Source organism: Lissotriton vulgaris, chromosome 9 (genome assembly GCF_964263255.1).
Source record: "Lissotriton vulgaris chromosome 9, aLisVul1.2, whole genome shotgun sequence".
NCBI lineage: Eukaryota > Metazoa > Chordata > Amphibia > Caudata > Salamandridae > Lissotriton > Lissotriton vulgaris.
The window spans coordinates 1,030,391,045-1,030,411,572 of NC_141697.1; the positions used below are offsets into that span (position 1 = coordinate 1,030,391,045).

The 20,528-nt window shown below is 42.7% G+C and overlaps 1 protein-coding gene across 1 annotated transcript in view; it reads left to right on the forward strand.

Annotated features, from left to right (window-relative positions):
* The window catches only part of IARS1 (isoleucyl-tRNA synthetase 1), a 553,819-nt gene that overhangs the window by 185,357 nt on the left and 347,934 nt on the right, over positions 1 to 20,528 (forward strand). The window contains exons 14-15 of the mRNA XM_086938943.1: positions 720 to 846; positions 15,961 to 16,034. Coding sequence (XP_086795069.1) covers positions 720 to 846; positions 15,961 to 16,034 — 201 coding nt within the window. The remainder of the gene's footprint in view (positions 1 to 719; positions 847 to 15,960; positions 16,035 to 20,528) is intronic.

A 20,528-nucleotide genomic window follows, 5' to 3' on the forward strand; every position in this document is an offset into this window, starting at 1 on the left:
CATCCATGGCAGGAAGTATATTTCTGTAAAAAAACATAACAGGCAAAATTCAATGGCTATTTCTTGAGATCTATTAATGGGTGATTGAATATTTTAGCATTTTATGTAATTGAAATATTGGTTTTTGTTATTTACATTTTATGTATATCCTTCTATTTTGTCCTTTGCACTTTATGTGAGTGTCGCAAAACACATTTGTTCCTTTTGCTAGAACGTGGGCGATCTGATTTTCCAAAGTGGTTTAGTGTAATCTCTTGAATACCTGAGCTCTGCAATAGTGCATGATTTTTTTTGTGCTAAGATTGTATTTTATTAATCTGCGTCTTGTAAGGCCATAACTGGCCGAATAAAGTGTCTTTGATTTGATTTTGATTTGAGTGGCAATGCAGACATCTCCAAATTGGATCTTAAGTGACACTTGATAACTGTCCTTATAGACGCGTTGCACAGAAAGGCATGTCATCGGAGGTTGATAGTGGAATCGCCTTTGATCTCAGGGTAGTTCATAATCTTCTACACACGTTTTATTCTTAGAAATTTGAAATGCTAGAATTTTAATCCTACCTTTAATAATGTACTGTGCATGCAAAAATTTGTAAGCTGGGGGCTCTTCTTCCTTTGCTCTATATTCAAATTCTTAAGTGGTTCCATTCATGTTTAAAAAGCTCATAATGCTGTTTTAATTGGACTAAGAGTATTACTTTTACATAAAAAAACAGGGTTCCAGAGTTTGTGAGGGAGAAGAGATTTGGAAACTGGCTGAGGGACGCTCGTGACTGGGCTATTTCAAGAAACCGATACTGGGGAACCCCCATCCCTCTGTGGGTCAGTGATGACTTTGAAGAGGTATGTAACATTTCAAACTACGTTCCAGTTTTATCCACAGTTATTTCAACTGTATGTGCTCTGTTGCTGTGCAAACCCGTTCAGGTGGTTTCATGCTATGCACACTTAATTGGATTTTTCCTTAAAATGCATTGGTACCAGTAATCATTAATCACAATTTTCAGGAATTGTGAGCACACTGTGATTAGATCTGTTTGGGCAATGCCCTCCAGTGATGCTATATAGTGTATAGATCACATTAATAAACGTAATAGGGGTTCAGAGCTAGAGGAACAATATTGGACAACCACCCCTGCATTCATGCCATTCCTCACATAATCCACTATTAGTGCCCTGGACAGGGAGTCTGCTACCTAGTAAAGAGTATATCCCTCTGTGTTCAACTTTAGGAATACCAGTAACTATTCAGGGGGCACTTTTTGTGCTTCTTTTAGCAAAAGCCTCCCATACCGCTATCTTCCTCTGTTTAGTCGTTCTCACTACTATTCTTTGTAGATAGATTACCTCTACAAATCCTCTCTTTTGCTTCCCTGCCCTTGTATTTGAGAGCACTCCTAGTAGGCATGCTTCTGGCGAGGCTATTAGTTGGGTATCTGTGGCCCTAATAATCTGTTCTAATATCTCGTACAGTAATACCTCAATGTTGGCCATTCCCATGTGTCATGATAATGATTAGCCTCAGACAAGTGACAAGTTCCTGACCCTGTCTTGAAGCTTCTTTGCATCCTGATGGGGTTGAAATGAAATGAAGTGTATTAATTTGAACCTACTATTCTGAGGTGCTCAGGCTAAAAGCACTGTGACCCAGTCTCAATCTTGGTACCCGAATTCCTTGCCCCCTGATTCGCTCCAGCACTACTAAGTCCTGTAAGGGTTTTGAACAATGTTCCCAAGGTTTTATTGTATAGATGCATTGCTAAACTGCTTCTTGCACCCCATGTCAGTAGGATCTGCCTTTTTATTGTCCGTTGGTGGTTTGGTATTTCCGTTCTTCCACAATGTCCTGGCAATGGGCACTAGTTCATCAATACTAGAAATGGTGCTGTTGGGATCTCATACTCCTCTTGCGCTCGCACAAGTGTGAAATGCACAACTTAATACATGTCTCAGGCTTTTAACAGGTTCTTCCATCGTTCTATGTCCCATTTTAAGCGAGATTTAGAAACACTTCTCATGCAAGGAGTTCTGGCGTACATACCATGTTAACACAACTTTATTTTGTACCTCATTCCCAACAGTACCCTATGCCCACAAGTTATTCAGGGAAATCCCAGTTTGTAGTCTCCTGTCTTTTTCAAGTACCTTTAATTCTATCCTCAAAACTAATTCAACCCCTCCTGTTGACCAGGGAACCACAGCTTTTCCTTTCATGTTGGAAGCAGGTGACTTACGTTTTTAAGTATAATCCTTACAGTTAAGAGCAGTGCTTCCATGTATATGTGACATACAAGCTTGAAGTTTTGCTACCTTTGGTCAGAAAGGAGGCTGGGTTATTGCAGCCGGTAGGAATAGTTGTCCTATGCTGAGATGGATGGGCTCTACCTGATGTGGCTTCCCTGAATATCAGTGCTGGATTTTGCAAGCCGAACGATTGTTTATTAGAAATGATTTTGAGGGCATTGTTAATTGAGCAATCTGATTTTGCTCATATTAACAGAAATTGTGGAAAATAATCAACATTTTAATAAAATAAGGCTTTAAATTGCAATTTTGTTCACTCAGATTTTTTGAGACGCTTGACATACTGGAATGGTAGTCTTTGTGTACTTGGATAATACATTAGAATGATATGCTAGTTTATTTAAAAGTTGTTTCTTTTTAGCAAAAACCAATTCGACCCATTGCAGATGCATAACCCTTTCAGCAGAAAGTAGGACGAGAAGTGCAGTGAGCCTTTGCCTCATAAAGGGTACCACGCCAAGGCAACCTTTTTGTTCTTTACTGACTTCTTTACTTGCATTTCTCTCCTTAGAAGCTTTGAATAAGTGTTGGAGAGGGAATGCTACCATTGGAATGGGATAGGCGCATGCTTACAGTTTCACCTCCGGTCCCAGACACACAACCACTTTTGTCAACATAGAACATACCTTTCCACGTGTTCTTGGTCTTTTTTCATTAGAAAGGTTTACATTCTGATGGCTCATCCTATAGATTTACCTCTTAATGCTGGGTCTTTGTCTTCAGTTTTCTTGTGAAGATTGACTAACTGTAATATCTCTGGTAGGTCCTTGATGCTTCTTCTCAGTTGTGTTTCTCTGCTGGCCTGCTGTGACATATCAGACTGCAAAGTTAGGAACAACCATAGAATTTTTAGATCAGCTCTCTGGGTCCTCCTATTGGGCTAGCAGAGAGGCATGGACTCGTCCTAAAATTTCTAGTACTCATGCTTCCTGGCTCTTCCCTATTTTTGCCTTGTATATTAACAGCTTTTGAAGCCGTATCCAGTCTTACCACTAGGTTGCACGGTACCCATTGATTGCCATTGGGAAACAAAGTTACGAAGGTAACATTATCCTTCTAAAGCATGCCTACCAAGATCAGCTAGATGCCAACGAGGATGCAACTATGCTCTTTACTAAATGTTGCATCTTTTCATTCACATGTGGCTCTGAGTTCACAAAGCCGGTCATGTTAAAAAAAAAATCCAGCAGACACAATATCAGGGAAAACGACTGGATTGTATACATATTTGTAGGAGATTGCAAAAGATCTTAGTGGTGGTTACTGGACCGAGACCGGGTAAGTGGCAGATCCCTCTCCTTCCCCCAACCCAGAGCTGACTGGTTACAGATGCATCACTACACGTTGGAGAGGCCATCTGGGGAGGTGGAGATCAGAGCACTCTGGTCTCCAGCAGAGACTCGACTCCATGAACTTGTCGTCATGGAGAGCAATTTGCTTGTAGTTGAAGGCTTTCTTCCCAACCATCAAAAGAAAGCTGCTGCTGCTGCATGTGGTACTGCAACATGCAGAGCATTGTGAGGTCATGAGTCCTGTGTCATGAGGCCTTTCACCTTTGGAAGTGGCTGGACTGCCAAGGAATTACTCTGGTGGTGAACTAACTGGCAGGATCTTTAAACGCCGGGGCAGACAAGCTCAGCTTCAAGCACCCAGCAGATCACGAATGGCCGTTGCATCCGGAGGTGGCATAGGCTGCAAGGCTATCTTCCAGCAGTAGGGATAACCCTTGTTCGATCTTTTCTCCATCACCAAGAACGTGCAATGCCAGCACTTCTGCACATTGTATTTTCTAAAGCAGCTCTCTCTTCTCTCTCATGGAGATGCCTTCTATCTGGAGTGGAGCTCGGGACTCATGTATGCCTTCCTACCACTGCCTCTCCTGCTCAGAGTTTTAAAGAAGATCAGGAACAACCGTTCCTAAGCCATCCTAGTGGGAACCTTTATGGCCAGGAGAGTGTTTGGTACCTGGAATTCCTGGACATGAGCGCCTGTCCTCCGATCAAGCTGCAGCTTCAGAAGGATCTTCTATCGCAGCCGCAGGGCACGGTGTAACACCCTTGCCTGCACAACATGCATCTTCATGTTTGGAGATAGAGCTGCAACAGTTGGCTTCCTTTGACTTGCCACCTGAGGTTGTTGATGTCATGTTGGCTGTGTATTTATCTGACCTCTAAGATGCTCTCTAGAAAACAAACAGCCCTCCACCATTGTTAGTCAATGAGGAATTCAGGTGACAATCTGTTTGCAACTCAGAATGTGCGCATTAACCAAATAAATGGAAGAGCAAGGTCTAGAATTAAATCTTATCTAAAACAAAGGTTGTATGGCTAGTAGACGCTAAGTATAAGAAATACATATGGCACCTCGAGGGAAACAAAGTAGAGGCAGTTGCCTCATACAAATATCTTGGATTTAAGATGGAACAAAAATTGAGAGCCCAAGCAAGACAACTGTATACAATGTACATGTGAAACTTATTCAATTCAATAAAAACTTTTGAAATAAAAAATAAATCCCAGCTAACCACAGTGAGAACCAAAACCCAAAACTTCATAAATGGCTTTAAACTACTAAAAAAGAAACTAAGTTGTCCATCCCATAGCAAACTATCTGTCATGCTCGCTCAATTAATGTCAACAGTCACCTAGGACACAGAAAGAATGATGGGTCGTGAAATCCCAGCCTTGAATAAGATACAAACAAAAGTTTATAAAAACATCTTCCACTTCCAGCAAAGTGCATCACCTGCGCAAGTGCGCCTTGAGTTCGGACTGCCAAACCAAATATTCCGGAGTAAGGGTGCATTTATCAAACAATGTTGGAGGCTGCGTGCATTTGAAATCGGGTCCATTGAACATCGGTGCTGGAAAGAAATAGATAATCAAAAAGCAAACAAAATTCAAGGATCCTAAACCAGGCGACAAAAAGTACCTGCGTGCTGAAGACATTTGGAACGCCAGCTTTGGGAAAAAGGCGTTTAACAAACTAATCAATTCCACAATAAAACTCCTGTCAAATTCAACAGATGAGAATACTTTATTGCAAAGACGTCACGCCTGGACGTTGATCAGCTCAGGCACAAGGAACCCTCAGGAATATTTATCAGCTTATTTCTCTTCAAACTTAAAACATCAATTCATGAGACTGTGTTTCGGCATGTGGGAAACAAGGGATCTCATCCCTTCATGGAAAGATCAAAACCGAGACTTCAGACTGTGTGGCTATAAATATGATTCACTTCAACATATTTTCTGTGCATGCCGAAAGTTATTAAAAGAAAGGAAGATTTTATTAAAAGGAATATTTAACAACATGAACATTCGAACAAGTAGAGAAGCAGTAACCACCTGGCTTGGTGGGTCCTCAATCCCCCTAGTCTGCAGGGGGTTTAACTTTTAAATCTGTATTTAAAGGAAATTGGTCAAAATCCTATGGAGTCCCAAACAGATTCTCAGAATTACTAGAACAATACAAAAAATATGTAAAGAAAATAGGCTCTTTTATATATGGGTCTTTGAAATGACATTGTTTTTTCATATTTAAATGAAATTTTTTAATTGCACTTTAGACGTAAAACAAAGACTAACTGTTTTAAAATTCTATCAATGTTTTTATTAGTCCTGCTAATGTTGCTTGGTGTAATGTTTTTTTTTTTTTCAAAGACCGAACACTTAAATAAATAAAACTAAAACATGTCAGCTGTGATGCATCACTGTATGCAATCATTGTACGCGAGTCTTTGAGACAGATTTGTGGATTGGTGCATCACCTGGCAATTGAACCCTTACAGGCAAAGTTGTCTAAACTTTCATAGTTAGTTCTGTCCCTAGACCAGCAAGGATTTGCCATGGGCACTGTTAAGGGCTACTTATACGCTCTTTCAGATTTGTTGCAGGTGACGATTTGCCTTTGTTATTTAAATCACCTATTGTGATGAGATGTTTGAAAGATTTGCAACATTTTTTCCCTTCAAAACACTTTGTGATGCCTTAATCTGCGTTCTCACTTTCTTGATGTGCAGGCTTCTTTGAGCCACTGTACAGTTATCCTTTGAGACTTCTGACTTTGAAGACATTCTTTCTTATTGCCATAACATAGACTAGACTTGTGAGTGAGCTTCGTACTTCTTTCTCCCCAAATAAGTTGGTGTTGGGGCCCTTGAGCTTCTTTTCTAGCTTAAGTGATTACTCCTTGTCATGTTGGACAGGCTGTCACCCTTCCGGCAATCCTTGCTCCACCTCAAACATATAATGAGAAGGAGATTCTCCATTGTTTGGACCCTGCACAACACCACCCATCACAGCACAGAAGAACTGCTCTTAAAGGTTCTAAATCCATACTGCTGCCTGGGGAATATTCCCAAGTAGAGTAATCTGCTGTTAAATATAGTGTCCACCAGAAAGACACTCACCAAAGGTAAGTAACTTGTCCTTTAAAATGCACACTGTGCTCAAAGTTGCTGATCCAGGATGCTCAGATGTTATCAATAGAGGTTAGGGCTGTATGTGATTGACAGGCGTCTTTGAAGGCTTTCACGATCGTTTACTGGACAAGCCTTTTTATGGTACTGAATTATTTGGGATGCTGTCTGAAGACACCCCAAATTTTATTAGAGGAAAGCTGTAACGTTGCCTCCAAGGTCTTCATCACCTACATGAGGTTCAGCGGGTATGCTAGGCATTTATGGCATGAGATCCCTCGCAGTTGTCCCACTGCTGTAAAGATGAACACAATGGGTAGCAGTTATTCTGTACCCTGTAGTTACAGCATCTCACCTATTTCACAGTTCCAGAGTTATGTTGCAGGGTGTCTCTTTCTGGAAGCTTGCAGACAGGTGTAGTGGACTTGTCTGTTCTGCAGGTTTTCCAGTGGTTAGAAATTCACTACCAGTCCTCTCCCATCTGCTTGCTGCCCTTTTCACTTGGAAACATACATTGCTAGTCAAATGGGTGATCAAGACAGTTACAGCTTGGAATTTTTTTCTGGCTACTACACCAGGTATTCTTGGGTCAAGTGGAGCTCAAAGTATGTGGAGGGTATATTACAGCTTTGATTTCTTAATGTGCAAATGTTCTTTTACATGTACAAGTTCAAAATGATATCCTTGAGTTTCCTTGAAACCTATTTTTGTATCACATTTGGAGTCCACCTATGGAAATGTCTTGGGTGGAGAGCACCAGGAGTTCTGCACCCTGCCATTAGGTAGATGTCTGCACTGATGGTCTTCAGGGCTGTAATGGTGATATTGGTGGAATATATGTTCAAATGGTTTTGGGTGTGAAGGGCTTTCTTACCCATACCTGGGCAGTTTCTTATCTTTGTCACCCTCACTGGACATGCATTCCAGTTCACTAGCTGGTATCTACGGTCAGTATAACCTGTCTTCCTTGGTATTCTGCCAGAGGCTTAAATTCAGTTGATCAGTTGTGGACACAAATCAAGGGAAGGCTGTTGCTGTGCTTGAGATGGTGTCTGTTATCCTGCTTTCAGTCTGAACTTTCTGCCTAGCAGTGGATCTTCAAACTGGTTTTGCCATCATGCCCTAGTGTTTCTTCATTGTTCCTCAACAATGTCCATGTTTCCTTTGCACTTGATGCTGTGGCATCACTGGAGCCAAACGTTGAAGCTGTAGCATCTGATTTCTGTGACCCAATGCTTGGGTGTGGAATTGCAGTGGGGGAGCATGTAGGACTACCTGTCTATAAGCAAATCTTTTCTCCACTCATGGCCTGAGTCAATGGTCATGGACACTTTTTCTAGGTTGGACATCCCACACAGGAAATCTATCAATATATGGACTTCTGGGAACATTTGGAGAGGTCTGTACCAAATTAGTCTCCTGAAGCTTTGGATGATTTGCATATGGTTGGTTCTAAACTGGGGTGGTGAAGTGTGCTAAGAACAATGATGAATTAAACCCAGATCTGTGACTGGGGTGAGTGTCTGAAAAGTTTCAGAGCTCCATCCATCATCTCCTTGTGTTTGCTTTGTTCGCCCTAAGTTGGCAGGATATGCCCAGACATGGGTCCCCTGCTCACTTTGCCACTTAATTCAAGCTAGCCTGCCTGATGAAGGGTTTTACCCCGAAACCGGTCCTAGGATGCGTGTTTCCGGTCCAGGGAAGACATGGCTTGGCAGTTCTGTCTGGACTGTTCCCATGAAGCACAGGGTCAAGACTGATTTGCATATGGCTGGCTCTAAACTTGGGTGGCAAAGTGAGCTAAAGGACGATTGTTAGACCTGGCATCTTTTGCATGAGTCTCCCTTCCATTTTGACGGATTGCCTCCTCTGTTTTTGATATGTTTTTGCTGTATTTATTCTTTGGGCACTGTGCCACTGCTAATCAGTGCCACAGTGCAAGTGCTCCCTATGTTAAATTGATATACTGATTGGATTCCATGATTGAGTTATTTGATTTATCTGTCAGCCCCTAGTACAGTGCACCAGGTTTGCCCATGGCTTGTAAATCAAATGTTTCTGGTGGGCTTGCAGCACTGGTTGTGCCACCCACAGAAGCAGCTTGTAAGGTGTGTCTCAGGCCTGCCATTGCAAGGCCTGTGTGCAGTCTAGCACTGCCATGTCGACTTGGCCAAGTGCACCCACTTGCCAGTCCCTAAACCTTCCCTTTGCTTCATATTAGACACCCCTATGGTAGGCCCAAGGGCATGGTGCATTGTAAGTATAAGGTAGGACATGCTCTGATGTGTGTAGCACGTTCTAATAGTTAATTACAGCCATTTTCGTTTTCACTATTGAAGGCTACCTGTTCTCATAGGCAAGAATGGGCAGTTAGATTATTACATCCTTTTAATCCTAACTGACCCAGGGAACATGGTAGCAATTCGGATTTAGTATGCCTGAACTCAGAATAATAAAGTACATATTTTAGTAAAGTTTATTTTAATATTCTGTGTTTGCAAATACCACTTTTAGAAAGCAGGTATTTGCTTGCCTAACCATTTGAGCCTGCCTCTGCTGGGTTGTCCTTGTCTGGGTTTGTTAGTGACAGGGCTGAGGAATTCCAGGAGACCGGCTGGAACAGCCCACTGGTGAATAGAAAGATTTACATCCAGATGGGAGGAAGGAGTGCACCTGGGACCTGAATTTGACTGGGTCTTCCCTCTACAATGCTGGCTCCACCCCTGTGGCTTGTCTAATGTCTCTTCCCTGCACTGTGAAAGGAGAGGAGAAATCATGTCAACAGAGTTCTCCAGAGCTGAATCTTCCCTCCCCTGTGCTGGCTCCACCTCCTGTGGGGCGGCTGATGTCTCTGCCCTACACAGGGAAAGGAAGAAGAGAGTCATGTAAACAAAGTGCTCAGGAACTGGTTTGGACTAGGCAGATGCCTCTCTGCCTCCAGGGAACAAAGGATGTGGGGTATAAACACTGAGACCCTGATCCCAAGAAATTAGATCACTTCTGGAACAAGAAAGCTTTCTGCCAAGGAGAAGAACCAAGGAAGCTGCAGGAGTTTGGACTGCCCCTCTGCCAGTGTGCTGTTTACTGGGTTGGCTTGCAGTGGTTGCTTCATTGCCAAGGAAAGGAGAAGGAACTTTGGAAGGACTTTTATCTGCAGAATATTCTCCAAGGGCTTGAACTGTGCTTGCCTCCTGCTGAAGTCTCCGGGACAAAAGACTTCACCTTCAGCTCCCTCCTGAATTTCCTTGCTGGGAAATTTGACTCCAGTCACTTGCGTGCCTCTGGGAGCTGGAAGCGCGACGCATCGAGAAGAAGCGTGTCGTCGCTGAAATCGTCGCGACGCCGGAGAAGCGAGCCTTAGTCACATCTCCCTGGAAGCGTGTGTTCATCGAAGCTGCCTTCTGTCGCATCACCGGAGAAGCGTGACGCCATCGAGAGAGTCGCCATCGCATCACCGGAGAAGCGATTAGCAGGGCCTGTCGCGGTTCCAAAGTACAGAGTCGTCGCAAGGCTGCCAAGACGTCATCGAATCGCCGCATCAAGGGCGCCATCTTCTTGCATCGCAACTGGATCGTCGCATCGCATCAAGGCGCCATCTTGCGCACCCCAACGGGCCCGCAGGCTGAGAATCTACGCATCACCTCCGCACCGGTAAGTCTCACGACGAGTCCCCTACTCTGAGCAAGCACTGAGGAAGTACGCAACCGTTCCCCCGGGTCACGGAACCGATGCATCTCCCATTTTGTGAGCCTTTTGTTCACTTTGTGTTGCGCATCCAGGTACTTTGTTGAGAACTTTGTCGCATTTACCATTAACTTTAACTAAGAGACTTTCATCATCTTTTAAGTAATCCTAAGTGTAGTATTGTGGATTTTGTTGTTTGTGGTCTTGTGTTTAAGTCTATATAAAGAATACTTATTTTTATAAAACATGTGTTGTGTCCATCTGTAGTGTTATCACTGTATTACTGTGTATATTCACAAATGCTTAACACACTGTCTTTGGGATAAGCCTGTCTGCTACCAAGGGGGTGAGCAGGAGTTATCAAGGAGTGTAATCACCTTATCCTGACTTAGAAGTAAGGGTCCCTATTTGGACAAAGGTGAATACCATTGCCAACTAGAGACCCCCAGATCTAACAACGATGATGGATTAAACCCAGATCTGTGACTTGGGATGAGTGTCTGAAAAGTTTCACCGCTCCGTCCATCATCTTTTTGTGTTTGCACAGAGTATGCCATCATCCAGACAATGACCGACTGATTCCCCCCTTTAGATGATGGTGATGCATGTCATCTTTTCCTCTTATCAGCATTTGATACACTTCTTCCTGGGCCCTCTCTGACAACCATGTCACACTGAATGGACTTGGAGGCCAGGGTCCTGTATTGCTTTTACTTCTTTCTTGCTCGGTGTTCCCACTTTATATAGATGGGTTCTTGTAAGACCCTGTCCACCCTTTCTTGGTGCATCAAGGCTCAATTCTGGCATCCATGCTCTTTAATATAGGTTGTCAGAAGATGAATGGGTCTTTCAGCAGCTTTATTTCAAGTGACTTTTTTGCAGCATCACATACAACATATACGATGTATGGCAATAGTAATAATCCATTTTAAACAAAGATAATTGCTCTGCTTACAGCATTGTTTGGACCATTTTCGCCCGTTTTTAATACAGGAAAGTGAAATGTTTTTCCCCTCTGATTCATGTTCCCATTAATTTTTACCCACAGTAGAATTCTAAGGTGGTCCGCTATAACAAGTAAACGGCAACTTTTTATCCGCCTCCTTGGAAATTTGCTCCATGTTCAATTTCTTTTTTGTATAAAAGACAAAGTAAAGACATTTTAGGTGGGTTGTAGGTTGAAGCTCATTTTCTGTAAAGCAGAACTATTTGAAGAATTTGATTGTGCCTCAATTGAAAAATGATCACGTTCGAGCCTTCAATTTACCGAGTCAATTATAGCACGAACGATTAACTGACATTCATTATTTAATACAGAAATGTGAATTAATTGACATTAAAAGAGAATGCATTGAAAATCAATAGGACCTACGCTACCGTTTAATTTCAGCCGCACGATTCTAGCATAATTGTCAGATAATGGAGATGACTCACAAATCATTTTTTTTTCTCCCGACATGAACTCTTTCATTGGCAAAGGCATAATATAATATCAACTGTTATGGGAGGCATAGCATTGGAGCTTTGTGCATTAGCTGGGGAGTGGGGCGGCGGGCAGGCAGTGATGCCTGTCATGAGGCTGCAGCAGGTGGCTTGGTTCCTCCTGCTGAACGCTCAGTAATTATTGGTGTGTTTGATACGGACGGACAGTCATTTTGAAGGGCTTCATAGACAAAAGATTTCTAATGCCATGCAGACTGTTCAACCCTGCAAGTTCCTCGTAAAAGACGTTGGTCTAATGTAGTCTCATGTTAGTCGTTTGAAAAATGTCTGGCTTTGGCAAATCTCCTAAGTGGAAATTAGCCTAGTCAATTCTGAATCGTGCCTTAATCTTAAACTACCTATTTTTTTAGCTACAGCGGTGAACAGCGTACTCTTCCTGGTTAATTCTGTTCCAGATTCTCTAGTTTTAAGGGAAGTCTTAAATTGTCATTTCTCATAGAAGTATCTTCACAATTGTTTCCTTTCAGTTTGCTGCAGCTCCTGCTTACTGGCAAAAAAGTGTTACAATGATAGTTACTCGATTACTATTTATGGGGTTGAGACGAATGGGCACAAATCACTAGCTATGGCATTTGAAAAGGGGCCTAAAATAGTCTGCATAAAACATTTACAATTCGGTTAATGCTCAAAGTACTACATTGGGGTACTGTGGGCTATGATCTATGTGGCCGCCTGCCCAGAAAGATCAATTCATCCAGCATTCACAAATCCAATAGGTCTGGCTGAAAGTGATTCATAGGTGATTTTTTATGTGCATCGTATGGTAGATGGACGAGTGGATAACTGCAAAATTGAGACAATGGGTGGATGAAATAGATCCCGAGTGATAATGCATGAATATACAGTAGGTGAGTGCATGCATGAACGCATCTGTTGATCCAATCATTCACTTATTCTTGTATCTACCCTCTCTTAGTACTTCACACTTAAACTCTCCATACACTGAAGAGGCACTTGCAGTTGTAAGACAAATGCATCGGCTTTGGTATTTTTGTATGTATACATTTTACTTTTTGTAAAAAAGTGTCACTGGGCTTTAAGAGTAGGTTTTATAGGTTATGTGGTGATAGCTGGATGTGCTACAATTGGAATATTAGACACAGCAGATACTGACACACTCATTTGTATGCCAAATTTGTGAGACAAACAACGTTTTTTTGGCTTTAAAGTTAGACAGTGGTACTTGGAGATTCTTGGTGCAAATGTAGCTGGTCACAGAAGTGGGGAAGACCACCACTTTCTGATATAAGTGACTTGATTGGGAGAAGAGGTGTTTTGAAATGGTGGTGGGGTGCCATGAGGGGCAGAAGCTGTGAACAAGTGATCACTGGCAAGTGGGAACTGGACTTTGGAACTGCCAGGTTAGGGATGGTGGTGGATATGAGGAGTCTATTTGGTATACGTTGAATTATGTTTTATGCCAGGTATGCCTAGTCACCAGTGTGCAGTGCATTTTACTTGATGAGATATTTAAACTACATTTTATCTTTGTTGAAGAGTGGGTCAAATTAATTAATTAGCTCATGGGAGGTCTGCCACTAGTCTGCCTCCAAGACTTTGTGTGTTTTGTCCTAGTGCCCGGTGCCAATTAGATTAGAACAGGCTTCTCTAACGACTAGATCATAAGTAACTGGGACCTTTCTACCAGTAAGTAGCTCTCCCGTGTGCAGCGAAACCTACTAAAATAGACGGCTTTGCTTGATTGAACTTATATATGTATGATGTCTGGAGAAGAATGATTGCATTTCCAAAATATATTTGAAGCTGATATTTGAGTGATATATCATGTGGCGCTGGGTAGACTTATTAATAATATCATTAACTTGGTGCCAGATGAATTGCAGCTATGGCCGTTACATATTACCAATGTAGAGGCATTCCACATTGACTGTTGTGCTGATTCGCTACCTGTGAATAATGCAGAGTTTCAGGGTTCGTTTTACTTACATATTTGTAGGTCCTCTACGTACAGAGGCTCATGAGGCACCTCTGATGACAAAAACAAGTAGGCTTTTAAATGTGCTATCGTTTAACCCTCCATTTACGAATATGTCACAGGAGGAGAAGTAATTTTAACAAGTAGAGCGTGAGTTTTATGTTGTATGTATGTATGTCTTGTCCGTTTTTTCTTTTTTCACAAGGCACGACATCACAAGTAGAATGACATCATGTGTCTAGTGAACGGAGCCCACACTATATATAATTATATATATATATATTTGCCATTGGTCACTGTACCTCACAAATGATAAGGAGTGGATTACCAGAATACTTTTTTTCCCCTTCCTTTTCAGGTTTTGCAAATAGCAGAAACCATCGGCATATATGTTGTAGGTACATTATAGCCTGCACCACATTGCACTTTTTGTTAATAAACAGAATTTTAAGTAGAGAAACGTGAGTAAGGTGGGGATTTGTGTACCCTGTCCTGAAGGAGGAGTTCCGACTCCGAAACATGTTGACACACACAGGAGGTGATGCACATTGCATTGCATAAACACCTCAATTTTCACCTTTTTAACAGTACCAGCCCGGGGGCCCTTTAAAAAACTTTGTCTACCCCACGAGCCAGGTCCTTTTTAATCATCACTCACTTTATAACCTCACCACTCACGGACATAATTTTGAAACCCTCACACGCACCACACATATCCATCTAAGTAAGTGCTCCCGCGTAGTCGTGGGTAGTAGCACGCCGCATCCCGTAGAGGGGTGCGAAGACCCCAATGATGAAGCATGACACCAAGGGTCCTTTTGGTGTGTGAGGGGTATTTTACAAACAGTGGGTGCTCCCCACCACAATAGAGAAGATACTAGTTAATCAGCTAATGGGTGTACAGCTCCACTAGATTCACCTGTAAAGCTCCTACCTCCCTAGTGAAGGAGGGGAGTACTTGCCAATAAAAGTAAAATACACCAAGAATCTAAAATAAAAATCACGATTGGGGCTTTGTGGGATTATGGTTGACATTATGGTGAGTCATACGGACTCCACCAATGTCAGCACCTTAAATGTAAAAAGGTTTGAAAGATTGGGAATGCAGCTGGATCTAACCACTAGAGGTGGAATATTGCACAGTATGGGAAACTAGATGAGCTTCAAGGTCAAAATCACTGCAACATGTAAGTAACGGGTATTTTACGCCATTAACTACTAAAACAGCCCTTTAATTGTCCAGGCACCGCACCAGATGTCCAGGTGCGCCTCAACTGTTCAGATGCTTCTTCAATTTCATAATTACAGCACTGCGTAGTCATGACTCCAAATTTCCCAGACATAATCCAATTACCCAGGTATAGCTTCAGATGTCCAATTATCTCCATGCGGGATACAGCATCGTATGTTCTGAGGTAGCCACAACTACTCAGTACAACCTCTACAAATGCTGTTTTTTTCTCAAATTCCTGGAGTAGTCTTCCCCCTTGTGTAGTCAAATGCCTAGTGAAGCCTCAGATGCCTAGTGGAGGCTGAGTAATCCGTCTCATGTCATTTGCTGCATCCCCATGTCTTGCTTCAAGTGCTCAGCATTGCCATAGCATTAATAGTGATGGTCCTAAAGGCCCAGTACCCAGATAGCATCACCAAATGCTTGATCCAGAATGCAGGTTTGGCTTCAAATGCCCAGTACAGTTTTCCCACCTGCTTGTTCAGTGTCAGACGTTCAGCCCTGACTCCATATGCATAGATCAATTTCATACAGATTGCTTTGTTTGGTTCACACGCAGAACCTCATTACCAAGGTGACATCGATGTTGTCTCCGCTGTGCCGCTAACATAGTCTGTTGGAACTATCACTTAAAAGTATTGTAGCAGCATGGGAGAGGGATATGCCCGCCATTAAAGGTTTGCTCCAGCGTTTATCTAAGCCAATGGCAAGGGCCAATAACATACAAGCACTTTACTAATATGCATTATTAGTACCAAATGCCTTGAAGTCTTTATCTTTTTAGTGTGTACCTTCTACGATGTGAAACCTGTTAACAATCTTTGGAATATATTTAAAGTGTTATGACAGATGTGCGTACATTTCAATTTCTTTCCACAGGTGGTTTGCATTGGATCTGTGGAAGAACTGGCAGAGTTGACTGGTGTGAAGTTAACTGATCTGCACAGAGAGAGGTTAGTGTCCTGGTGAACCTGCTTGGATAATTCTCCTCATTCACCATCATTCACCAATTGAGGCAAAGCAGTCTGAAGGATTTCTGTCTCAAACATAGTTTTGGTTCAAGAAATCCAATCATAACACTTTCATAGCGACGCTTTTTGGATAAACAGCTGAATCTTCAATTGCATGAAATTCATATTTTGCCTTATTGGGTAAAATATATTACACAAGAACTTTTCACACTTCTATGATCCCTTTTAGCTCTGTCTGTATACCACTGTAGCGGCATGCCAGAGCTCATATCTTCCAATCCACATACTTGGAGAGCGCCATGCACTGCAGCGGAGGAGTACTTATTTTTCTAAAAGTGCTTTTAGCACAGTTCTGTGTATGCTACACCTAAATGTGATTTTGCACCACAATGCTGATTACTTTGGACAAAGAGTGATTCTGCACCTCAATATGCTGTCAACCAAATTTGATGTCAATCTTCTGTACATATTTTACACCTAATATGACCACTTACTACAGCATTTTCTGTGTTGTTGCACCTACATAGATCATCCTGCCGACATTGTAACAGAGGTGATTTTGCACCTGTCTGTACTTGTTCTCCCCAATGTTTTATTTCCTTTAAATGTGGCATTTCAGCAAAAAGGTGTTTCCATTCCCCTGCTGACTTTGCACCTAAATGTGATTTGTTCTCCAATATGATTTGAGCTCCTATGAGTGAAAATGTTGACCTGAGCGATTTTTCACCCGCCCGTTGATGTTGCAACACAGTACTTTTGCACCTAACTGTGATACCACAATCCTGCTTACTGTGTGCCAAAGTTGATTTTGCTCCTAAAAAGTGATTGTGATTTTTCTTAGAAAATAAAAAGGTGGATCCAGAGAAAGAGGTGTGGTGCATAGTAACATGACCCATCTTAGAGTATCTCTATATTTTTATTCTTTAGAACTATAAAGCCTGATCTATTTCCTTTGCCAGTGCTTGTTTGAGAGGTGCTATTTATTTCAAGCTTTAGGCTGGTGTGGAGTTTCTACGATTACTTGATTATATAATGGTTGACGACTTAAAATGTGAAGAATGTTTAAGACATCGTATTTCAAACTATTAATTGTTCAAGCAGTAGACCTAGTTTCTTGAATCATTTTACCTGATTTCAAGCTTACAGAAGTCCTCCTGCAATTACTGTAATACAATGCAAGTGGCACATTTAATCATACATATTTACTGCTTTTTAATATATTTTTATTTAAAAAATACATGCTCGTAAAACATTGTACATATCAGATGTACAGTGGAATCTGCATGACATATTTGGTGCAGTTTATGATAAACCTCTCCGGGAGTGGGTTAGAGTAGCTGTTAGAAATGGGGGGTCTCTAGTTGGCAGAGGTAGGTACCTTTGTCCAAATAGGGACCCTAGCTTCTAGTCAGGGTAAGGGGATACACTCCTAAAATAAACCCTGCTTACCCCCTTGGCACGAGCAGGCAGGCTAATCTCAGAGGCAGTGTCTAAAGCATTTGTGAACACATACAGTAAAACAGTGAAAACACTACAACAGGACACCACACCAGTTTAGAGAAATAAGTAATCTTTATCTAAACCAAAACAAGACCAAACAACAAGAAACCCACAAGACAGTATTAAAAATATGAGTTCAGATGGTAGAAATAGTTCAGTTCAGGAAAAATTACAGATGTGATACTTTTCTCACAAAGTCCCTGGGATGCGACGGTTTTTTCGGCGATGCGTCAGAATGTTATGTTATTTTATTTCTTTTATAGCGCACGGCTACTCCGGGGAGCATCCCGGCGCTTTAGCAAAGAATAACAGCATAAAAACGGCAATCACACAACAGAAAATAGCAGAGAATGAAAAGGGTCTATTTCATAAAAAGCCATGTTTTCAGGTCCTTTCTAAAGGCAAGAAGACAGGGAGCCTGTCTCAAGGACAGTGGTAGGTTGTTCCAAACTTTAGGTGTTAAATAGCGGAAAGACCGACCTCCCAATCGTGCGCGACGAATTACAGGAACAGTCATCATAGACAGACCAGATGACCTGAGGGTCCTGCTCGGTGCATACCGGGAAAGACGTTTCCCAATATACTTGGGGCCAATACCATGAAGGGCCTTAAAGGCCACAGTCAGGCATTTGAAAGTAATTCGCTTGGAGATGGGTAGCCAATGTAGAGTGTTCAATAAGGCAGTGGCACCAGCTCTCCTCGGGAGTCCAAAGATGGTACGGGCTGCCGAATTCTGGACAACTTGCAAACGGGTCATAAGATATTTCGGAAGACCCAAAAAGAGAGCGTTTGCGTAGTCCAGTCGTGAACCGATCAATGCCTGAACAACTGTTTTCCTGTGGTTAAGTGAAAGTAGAGGAAGAAATTTCCTCAACATCCGTAAAATGCAGAAGCATTTCCCAACAAGAGACAGGATGTGAGGTCTAAAGGATAGTTCACAATCTACTATCACTCCCAAATTCTTGGCCTTAAAAGAGACCTTATCAGGAGGAAACATATCTTGTGGCCACCAAGATTTCCAATCGGGTTCAGGGGCGCAACCGAAAAAGAGAAGCTCTGACTTGTCTGAGTTGCATTTTAAGCCATGACATCTAAACCACTCAAACACCGCACCAAGGCAGTCCCTGATCTGTCTGCCATTGAAAAACCCACCCCTATCACATGTGAACAGGAGTTGGGTGTCATCAGCATATGACACGATCTGGGCGCCAAATGATTCCGCGACTTCCGCCAGAGGGGCCATAAAGATGTTAAACAGCATAGGGCTGAGAATGGAGCCCTGCGGGACTCCCACCTCTAGCGGAGCCATATCAGCGGAAAAGGGAGGCGCCCAGATCGTTTGTCGGCGGTCGGCCAGAAAAGATTTTAGCCAATTCCACACCGTTCCGCGAAGGCCACACTCCCAGAGTCTTGCAAGGAGGACCTCATGAGGAACGGTGTCGAAAGCCGCCGACAAGTCAAGCATGACTAACACGGCCTTTCCCCCAGAGTCGAGTACTTCCCTGATGGCATCGGTGACCTCAAGCAGGGCCGACTCCGTGCTAAAATTAGCGTGGAATCCGGACTGCGAGGCGTGCAACAGGTCGTTTCCTTCGATGAAACTGGAAATTGTCCTGTGCACGTGTCGCTCGGCCACTTTCGCCAGAGCAGGGAGAAGGGAGATTGGCCTGTAATTGGCATGGATGAGGGGGTCCAAGGTGGGTTTCTTGAGTAGAGGTAGAATCATGGCACGCTTCCATGCCTGCGGCACCACCCCTGTCGACAAAGATGTATTCAGCAGGGGGTTCACCAAGATGTTAATGGCGGATGCCACTTTCCCCAAATATTTAGCCGGACATGGATCTAAAGGAGAGCCGGATTTCAAGCCTGATAAAAGCTCCAAAGATGTACTAAGATCCATGTTAGGGAATTCGGAGAGGAAAGGACCGTGACCTTCCACAGAGCATGGTGGCACTAGATGGCTCAAGTCCGATTGAGCACTGGAGAGAGAGGCCTGGATATCGGTGATCTTACTAACAAAAAATATGGCTAGTTGTTGTATCCAAGAGTCCGTGTGAGTGTGTTTAGGGGTACATACAGCAGGAGAAGTAAAATCCTGAACCACTTTAAAAATTTCTTTGCAGACATTATCAGCCTCATCAATACGATGTTCAAAATAGGCCTTTTTTTCATCCCAGATTGACTGATGATAGGCTTTAATTGCTGCACGAAATTTCACTTTCTCAATTGGATCATAGGCCCGCCTCCAGGTCCTCTCAGCCCTTTTACACTCCTGTCGTTGTGTCCTCAACTGAGGAGAAAACCATGGGGCCGACGCTCTGCGCTCTCCTGGTTTAGGTGTCTTAGCGGGGATTAAAGTCTCAAATCTGGCTAAAAGCCATTTTTGGAGGAGGACAAGATTCTCTTCCAAACTTCCCAAAAGGGGACAAGGAAAGGTGATAAGAGCCTCAGATAGCATGTCCCCGGAGAGCAGATGAAACGGGCGTGAAGCCCGCGTAGTCTCAACCTCTCTCTCCCGAATAAGGGCAGTGACAGGCAGAGAGAAGGAGATTAAAAAATGGTCCGACCAGAGTACTGGCTGTATAGCACAGACAGAGATAGGTCTCGTTGAGAATACCTGATCTAAGGTATGGCCTTTGTTATGTGTAGGACCTTTCACAAACGGAGATAACCCTAATGGAGCCGTGATATCAATAAGTTTAGTAGCGTCGGGGTCACAGCTAATGTCCATATGGACATTAAGATCTCCGAGAAGAATGCAATGATCAGACCTAAGACAGGGAACTGAAAGAGCTACTTGCAATTTGTCAAAGAATGGTCCCGTTGATCCGGGGGTTCTGTACAAAAGTATCCCAGTACAAGCCTGGAGAGGGGAAAAATGTAGGGTGAAGCCAAGTGCTTCACAGCCCTGAATATTCTCCACCGGAAAGGTTGAACAGGAAATACTCTTTTTCACAATGAGAGCTACTCCACCTC